General features: G+C 33.5%; 1 protein-coding gene across 2 annotated transcripts in view; it reads right to left on the minus strand.

Annotated features, from left to right (window-relative positions):
* Positions 1-3,083: 3,083 nt before the first annotated feature.
* LOC106683623 (cytochrome P450 4C1) overlaps positions 3,084-9,415 on the minus strand; it is a 38,649-nt gene continuing 32,317 nt past the window's right edge. For both annotated transcript variants that reach the window (XM_067048693.1, XM_067048692.1), the window contains exon 12: positions 3,084-3,539. In XM_067048693.1, the coding sequence (XP_066904794.1) occupies positions 3,367-3,539 (173 nt within the window). In that variant the 3' untranslated portion in view covers positions 3,084-3,366. The remainder of the gene's footprint in view (positions 3,540-9,415) is intronic.

A 9,415-nucleotide genomic window follows, 5' to 3' on the forward strand; every position in this document is an offset into this window, starting at 1 on the left:
ACGTATAGAGTTTTTAATTTCAGTCGCTTCATAAATATTGCTCGAGGTAACTAACATAAGTCTAATTAGTTAATAATTAATAAGTTGATTAATTAATAACTGTTAAAGGTAAAAATAGTTAAATAATTTTTGATAAGTGAGTTATATTAGTGTTAAGGTTAATTCAAATTCAAATTATTTATGTTTAAATAATATAAAGACCGATATAAGGTTATTTGACCTGGGCATAATAGTCTTATTTTATTTAAACAATAAAACCAATTCCAAAGAAATGATAAGATTATATATAAAATAATAATTAGGTAAAAGTAAAGAAATTTTTATGATACAATCAATTATAAAACTAGATAAAAAATATTTTATTTTAACATATACCAAAACCCTAAATAAATTGAACGAATATGAAACTGAACCTCCATTTTGTAAAGAAAGATAGTTGAATGGAAAATCCAACAGAGTGCACTTCAAAGCAGTAGAAGTCTTATTAGAAAGAAACTTGACATAAGATGAAATATAGTAGAAAAAAGAAGAAATAATTTACATGGTGTTCTTCTGGAGATGAATGATAATTTTAACTTCGCTAAAGAAATAATATATTTTGTTCAAATATGAATAAGAAACTTTTTTTTCATTTAACATATTTATTGAAATTTACAACTGTACATTCAGTAAATTTGATCTCAGTTATAATACAGTGATACAGGCGTGTAGAGAACTACACATTGGTTGCAGTCTAATGACGTTTTACACTCGCAAGTCTCGTGGCAATCTTCTTTTTAAGCCCCTCGGAGGATTGTCAGGCATGGAAGATTAGAAACTAGTGGGTTTGGGAGTTTATAATGGAAGGATTGATATATATATATATATGACTTTCCCGTTTTTAGCAAATATTTCAAAAGTGATATTGGACCTTCGGTCCATAAGGGTCTTAGTGGGGCGGGTACGGTCGGGAAGGATTGCCTTTTTTGTAATGATCTTCTCTTGTGAGATTGTGACCTGTCGTTCATCGACCAACAATACAATGCTTTCATTTATGGCTTACAATACTTCCTGTGTAACTAATTGTCGAAATAAGACAGATGGCAACACATGACATCTCTGACGTAACTGGGCGTAGGCTGAAGTAGAGTTGGATGCGGGACCTCTTAGTCTAATCAAATAATTTACTTAACGCCAGGAGGATGCACCACTGGGTGCTTGCTGTCTTCTTCATGCCAACTCATGCCATTCCTGAATAGTACAGCTCATTTGCTGATTGTAAACTAGATTTACAGGTGCGAATAATAAATTATAAAGCAAAATAAAAGTCTTTCAGCTGAAAGATTGACTCCAATTTCCACATCTTTATTAAAAGCACTTTAAATAATCTATCAACAACACATCTCTTATAACCGGAAATGTGTTCATCAAACTGAATACAAAATATTTTTTAAGTTAATTATCAATTCCTTTCATAGTTTATATTTTTGCATTGTTTATTATTGATCACAAATAGAACTGTTTGTTCTTTTTTTTTCAAATAATCAAAATCTTAAATACTTCAGAGGAACATTTTTTGAAAAAAAATAAATGTAATTTAAGCCCTGTCAAAATATTTCAACAAGGATAAGACGTAACTGATATTAAAGGAAAGCTAATTGATATATCGAGTTTAATCATATCCAGGCGTTTTTGAGAAAATCGAAAAATGTGAAAAAACAATTTTATAAAGTGGCACTTCTGGCTATTCCATTTTAATAACTTTTAGTTTTTGTGCTTGGCTGATTACACAGAACACCATTTTATGAAACTTACCGATTTCAACTCAGAAGACCTCAAAAGGTGAGTAGTGTATTTCCGCCCTAACATCGTATTGGAAAATTTAGAACGATCACTTATTATCTATTCTATATATAGGCAACAGTAAAGTAAAAGTTGTCTCCATTACTTTAAGCTATTACTTTTTGATTTTTTTTTTTTTTTTACAATATCACTTTTATTTTGATTAGTGATTAAACTATGTCCTCCAAGGCCTTGAAAACGTTTAATGGTTATTTAAATTACTCTTCTGTCAGTTGACAACAGACGAGAGTTATAAGATGACCAAATACCTCTTGGAGTTCTTAGCCACATTGTTAATGCCTGCCCTAAGAATGGAACTCCTGGAGGTCCAGGCAGTTTGGATCGCCTCCATGGTTTGACCAGGAAGAGGACGAGAAGTGCTAGGAACGCAGAGAGCAAAGCCAGCATGACACCCATCATTAGCTACTACCTCCTATCCTCTTGACTAACAATATATATTTATACCCCCCCCCCCTCCCATCAATCTACAGCCTTTTTTAACCAGAATTGTTCAGTAACGAGTCAATATCTTTACCCCACCTGTAGTTAATTTCTAATCTAGATGACCTTCATTCAAGTTCAGTGGCCTTCTGACTTGAGGCACGCAGTAGGATATTTTTTATTGCAAAAAGTTCTACCGTACTAAATACTGAGTAGATTCGTTAATCTATAATTGTATTATATGTTAGCTTATAAGGTTTGATTCGTTGTTGATATTGTATTCAATTAAGTACGCGTTTTATTGTGATAGACCATAGATGTGAGTATGCTATCTATGATTTCCATTATTTTGATCTAAACTTTTTTTATCCCGACGATGTAGTGTGACAAAATTTGATTTTAAAAGTATGAAATTAAGTTCTTACTGTAGGTTGTAAATACCTTTTTTAGAAATGATGTGGAAGTATGTAAACCTATTTTACCTTATTTTGAGCGGGGTTAGGAACAGTTCCTGTCTGCGAGTAGAACTACTTCATGGTGTAAGTTCATTGTTCCTCATCTTTCGTTTATCTATTGTCGATCTTCCTCAGCGAAGTCGACATTGAAAGTTATATTTACTAAGATCCATATGGTTCTATTGTTTACCTTTCACCAATTTATCATACACAGAAAACTTGTATGAATGGTGATCGGTAGTATTAAATAAAAATGAAAAAAAACCAAAACCACCCAAAATAAAATATTAGAGAATAAACCAAATGAAAAAGGAAATATTAAAAATATTAGAATTATAAATTATTAAAATGTGATAAAAATAAATTTATTTTAATGATATACACTTATAAATTATAACTGTAAGTTTACAAAATGCATATTTCCATTGTTTAACAAATTTTACATGTTAATAATAGCTATCAAGAAACAATAATCATCAAGTGATAAGTGTTACAAGTATAATAAATGATATTTGAAATCAAACCAAGTGATTCAAAGAAGCATTTCAGATAAACCTTCTACATGGGATGAAATTCATAATTTTCAGCAACTATATGTTGATATATGAAATAACACTTCCTTTTAGAACACAAATGAAAATTACTCCTATTAAGAAAGAGAAGTTTTTGTTTCGTTTCTGGGTAAAACCTTAATGGATAGTGGAGAAGGTTTGATTGTAACCATATAATCCACAGTAAATGAAGTAGTGACAGCCTCTAGCCTGCAGTTCCTCACTACTATCGATAGTACTGTTTTTAAATTCCTCATTGCAAATTTCTGACCTATCAAAATAACAAAAATTACTATAAAATACATAAACGATAGTGGGGAAAAGTAAAATATGAATATTACTTTCAGAGACTGGATTCCTATAGATTGTAAGAGAATATATAACATAAAACTAATATAATAATAATAATATTTTATTTATTCTGGGACAAGTCCCTTTAGAATAATACAGAGAAATCAATAGATGAGGACTGAAGAGCCTCAGAGATACTTAAATAAAAAATTCAAAGAAATATAAACAGTCATTATAAAAAATAATTATAGGTTACTTTCTCACTTTTATCAGTTGAACAATAATTAAAAAAAATTAATAAATAAAAAAGAGAAAGGAATTAATGTAAAAATAATTAAAAATGATATAATAGTTATCATACATATTTAAAATTATATTAATTTACAATTTTATGGGGTCTAAATGGATAAGAAATGATTTAACAGACGGGATTTAAAGGTTGGGAGGGTATTGGAGCGACAAATGTTGGAAAGAATGGAGTTCCATAAGGATGAGGCTCGGATAATAAAAGATCTATCGAAAGCAGCAGTTCGGTGGGCCCTTTTATATAAATCTGAAGACCAGGAACGGGTATCGCGAGAACGAATAGAGGACTTGAATTGAAGGAGCTCGGAGATGTATGAAGGATGGCGGGATTGGATGACTTGGAAGACGAAAGATGTCAGGAAATACTTAAGACGGTAGGAAGGGTAAAGCCACTTCAACTCTGCATAAAAACGGGAAACAGAGGCGTCCCTAGGGATTCATGAAGATGAATCGTACACAGCAATTTATCAAACGTTTTAATTTCGCCTCAAGATCCCCAGAGACTCCCCCATATACTGTACAGCAATAGTCAAAATGAGGAAATATTAGCGAAGTGACTAGGGGCGTACGAGTTTCAAATGGAAATAGGTGGCGGAGGTAATTTAAACGTTTTAATGTTGAAAGGGTATGGAGGGAGATATTGAATACATGGCTTTTCCAGGAAAGTGTTTGATCAAAGGTTATTCCCAGGTTTTTGATGGTGGGGTAAAATTTGATGGGACTATCATGGAGGAACAGTTTTAAGGAGATGATTGGAGCCTATTAAGATTGCCTTCATCTTCTCCACATTTAGCTTAAACTTGTTAGCTCTCGCCCATTCACAAATCCCATCCAAATCTTCTTGAAGTTTCTCTGTGGCTGGTAATAGGTCATAAGGCGGGAAGGACAGGTTTATTTGGAAATCACCTGCAGAGATGTGGTATTGGGAGTGATGGATCAGGAGGGGAAGGTCATTAATGTAAATAGTGAACAGACTAGGAGATAAAGAGGAGCCTTGAGGAACACCAAAGGGAAAGGGGAAGGTCTTAGATGGAGGTTGACCTGGGACGACTACATACTGGGACCCTTGAGAGAAAGGATTTGAACCAGCACAGGACACTGTTGGATAGAGGAAGATTACGCCATTTAGGAAAGAGGATGTTATGGTCAACAGTATCAAATGCTTTGGAAAAGTCTAGAAGGATGAGGATAGTGAGGTTTTGGTGTTCAATGGAGTTTTGGAAGTCATGGGTTATTTCGAGGAGAGCGGATTCCGTTGCATAGCCAGATTGAAAGCCAGATTGGAAAGGGTTGATAAGGAAACGTTCATCTAGGAAGTTGAAGAGTTGATTTTTGATGAGGTGTTCTTACGGTTTGGAAAGGTTAGATAGAAGAGAAATAGGATGGAAGTCGTGCAGTGAGCTGGGGTTGGAAATTTTCTTCAAAGATTGGACAAGGGCAGTTTTCCAGGAAGATGGGAATATGGAGTTTTGCAATGAAAAGTTGTAGATGTGGTAAAGAATGGGAATAACGGCAGGGAGGCTGGATTTTATTAGTTTTACTGGAATACTATCAGGGCCATAATCATTAGTGTGGGATTTTAGGACAGCGGAACGTAATTCATCGTAGGACAGATGTGAGAAAAATAAGTCTTCAGGATTGAAATTGTGATGTTAAAAATAGGAAATAGAGGAATTATGAGCATAGGATAAGATATGGTCATTGAGGTCATCTGGAGTCACATGGAAGGAACTGAGATTATTGGGTTCTGGTAGGGATAGGTTACGAAGTATTTTCCATTTGGATTTGGAATCAGGAGCATTGGAAAGGGTATTATGAAAGTAGGAGGCTTTAATAAGTCGGACTGCGGATTGGGTTTCATTCCGGAGGATCTTGAAAGACGTGTAATCGGCAGGTAAACGGGTTCGACGGTATTTGCACCTCGTTCCATCTCTTCTTTTCATCATTTCCTTTATTTCGGCGGTCAGCCAAAGTGCAGTGGGACGATGTATGGTTCTGGTTTTCAAAGGAGCATGGATATCTAATATGGATTGTAGGTTTGAGGTCAGGGTGGTTACCATAGGGTCAATGGAGTTATAGGAATAAATGATGTCCCATTGGAGAGAATGAAGGTCAAGCTGAAGGGATTCATTAATGATAAGGTCTAAATTGCGGTATGATACTATTTTGGAGGTGAAGGATTTCACAGGTAGGTCGTATGTAATTTGAATCAGATCATGTGATGAGAGAAATGGAATGCAATGTTTAGAAGAAGACAGAATTTTGATGGGGGAGTCACAGATGTAAAGGTCTAACCAGGTGTTGGAAAATTGGGTGTGATGGGTAGGAGAATAAGGAACAAGATGAAGGTTAAGGTAAAACAGCAGGTCAGTTAGGAAATGTTTTTCAGGAGATTGTGAGAGTATATTCACGTTAAAATCTCCGGCGACAATAATATTGTGTAGTGGAAAACCAGGTTGACGAGGGAGGATTAGAAGAAGTTGTTGAATGGAACACGAGGAGAGTGGTTAAACTATGGCAAATAACAGAGGAGAGGTAATGTATATATACAAAGGTAATATATATATATATATATTTTCTTTGACAAAACCGGACTATCTTCCTTTCAAAACTAGTTTTCATTTTCATTTATATTTATAGTAAAAATTAAATTTAACTAAAAGTTAATTGCCTGAATGTTGAAGATCAGGAAGGGTTTTAAACAAAAGACAAAGAGTACCTGTTACACTAATGGAGGCCACTAGCAAACAGGCCTCAGGCAAAGGAAAGCCTAGGTTCCAGATCGAAGCAGCGTTGCCATCCACTTTTATATTTACAAATATAATAATAATCCCTATTTTCTACATTAATTTCCTTCCTAAAATTTTTATTATTATTTCCTTTTATTTGTTACTTTATTTTATATTTGATTCTCCTTATTTATTTTACTTTTTACTTTTTAGATCACATCTATATTAATTAAATGTTTCACAATCACTTGGTCGAGTCCTAGGTTCAAACATCCTCCAACTTCTGTCTTTTTGCAGATGATTAGGACCTCTCCCTTTTCGACAGCATCCAGACTTTTATAGTGAGGATTATAGTATTCACCAAAATACTCTTTGAAATCATGAACATTTGGATCAACAGGAGGTTCAACAATATTTGTTGCATCACTAAATCCCTTTTTCTTCCTGGGTTTCTTCTTCTTAATATGAGCATACTTATTGCTTTCCTCTTCTAAATTATCTGCTTCACAATCCATATTTTTTTCATCAATGTCCCAATTATAGACACATGCATTTAATCTACAGTGCAGTTCTCTTTTATCTTTAGATAAATATTTATTAGAATGTGAAGTAGTTGATTCTTCACTTAAATACGTTCTAGTAGATACGTGGTGTTTTAACAAGTGATTATTTTTATCTAAATTTCTAAGCTCACATTGAAGTTTCGGTACCTTCTCCTCTTCCTTGTTACCTAAATCAGCTTCCTCCTCTTCTTAAGCTTTTTAATTTTTTACTTTTATTTTCGTCAATGCTTCACCACTTTCAGTGTCAGAACCTAAATCACAATACAACTCATTTTTAAAAAATCTTTTAGTATTTCCTTGTTCCTCAACATAAGCTAATGGTTTAGATGCTTTGGGTTCACTCCCAGATTCTCCATCAACATCAACTGCATAGTCTTTGATAAACACAGATCTTTCATTAGCTTCATTTATTACTTTTTTAGTTTAATTTTTAATTGAATCAGGGAAAAGCTTAACATTTTGACCTCAATAATCTTTATCTGAGACTGCATCGACATTTTCTTCATCATTTGATGTTTGTTGTTGACCTGATGTCACTTGTTCTTTCGGAGTGAGAACTCTGTCTTCATCACTCTCTTCCATGCCTGCTTCCTGGGAAAGGATGACTTTATTTTGCTCTTCAATTTTCTTGGTCCCTTATAGTAGATCATCATATAATTTTGGGACAACCATAACATCCTGAAAGTCATTTTTATCAACTTTGCTATGTGTCCTCATTTTAATTTTCCCTAGATGAATTTTATGGTTACTCATTACATCTTCCTTTGTTTCCTCAGTTCCTTCCTCAACAGAATACCTATTATCACTGTTAATAGCATGTAAGGCAAATTCTGTATCCAATGATGCTTTATCCTTTACCCTAGGATGAATCCTTTGTTTATCATGTTTATTTTTTTACTTTATTAAACCAGCATTCACTTTTCAGGTGACCTAGCTTTTTGGAAATAAAACACTTTTGGACTTAAGTTTGGCCTTTTATGATACATCTGTAATGCTTGTTCGATCCTATAAAGGGTAGACCTCCTTTCAAACAACAAAAACATTTGTTTTAACTCAGGAAATTTAATGTCCCTATTTGCCAAAATTGGGTTCACAACTGAATCATAATAGGGTGATAAGCCTTCAATGATACACCTCACTTATTTTGTCTGTCAGGGATTTACCCAGTTGAGCTATCTCTTGGAATAAACTTTGAAACCCAGTTAAGGTATTTATCTAATGTCTCACAGCTGTTTTTCTTAATTTTGGTTAGGTCAAACATTAAATTAACCACTTTCTCATCTGGAACGCCTTCAAACCTCTCTTAATTTTTCCCAAACTTTGTTTGCACTTTTTTCAGCTCTTATTGGCGATAGTATGTCACTACTAACTGTTAAAATAATTGTAGATATTACCTCTTTGTTTTTCCTTGTCCAAGCTGCATTTTCTCAAGTTTTTTTATTTTTATTATTATCTCTTCATGTTTTCTGTTTTCTTTTACCTCTAAATATGCTTTGATTTTCATCGACCAGATACTGTAGTTTTCCGCAACAATATTGCAATCCCAAATAGCGTGACATCCATTGTCCTTCTTGTTTAGTTTAGTGGTTAGTCCAGACAAAAAACCACAAAACTCTCACCAGCATTAAACCACACTTTGCTACTAAACTGTTATGGATCAGAGAGGGTTTTATAACAAAAGACAAAGAGTACATATTACACTAATGGATGCCACAAGGAAACACACTTCAAGCAAAGGAAAGCCAAGTGTCTAGTCTGATGCAGTATTGCGATCCACTCTTATATTTACACATTTAATAATAATGCCAATTTTCTGCAAGACTGAAGAAGAAAAACAATCATCCTTCACTATTAAACTCACCAAAATTAATTATAAAGAAAAATAACACAATATCTTTCTAACATATTACCAAATGTTTGTTTACTATTCATTTACTATTTAGCCATCAGGGTCTTCATAGCCATAATCAGCGATCAGGATTTTCATAGGGACTAACTGGGAATGTACCCAATAGAATAAGAAAAAGAGACAAACAGTGTGTGTCTAAAAACCGTTGTATTAGGTTGCATGTATTGGTTTAAAATTGATAGTAAATTAGCTAGAATTTGTTAGTTTTTAAAATATTTGAAGAAAACTGAAAAAGGAGAGGGTAAAGCTAAAGTACTAAACAGCATCGGCTCAGAGAGGGCTTGTATCTTTAGTTTGAATATATATTATATTATTACATAATAGTATAATATTATTATAGAATAGTATT

This window comes from Halyomorpha halys, unplaced genomic scaffold (assembly GCF_000696795.3).
Source record: "Halyomorpha halys isolate HHAL.00 unplaced genomic scaffold, Hhal_1.1 Scaffold499.1, whole genome shotgun sequence".
In the NCBI taxonomy this organism is placed as follows: domain Eukaryota; kingdom Metazoa; phylum Arthropoda; class Insecta; order Hemiptera; family Pentatomidae; genus Halyomorpha; species Halyomorpha halys.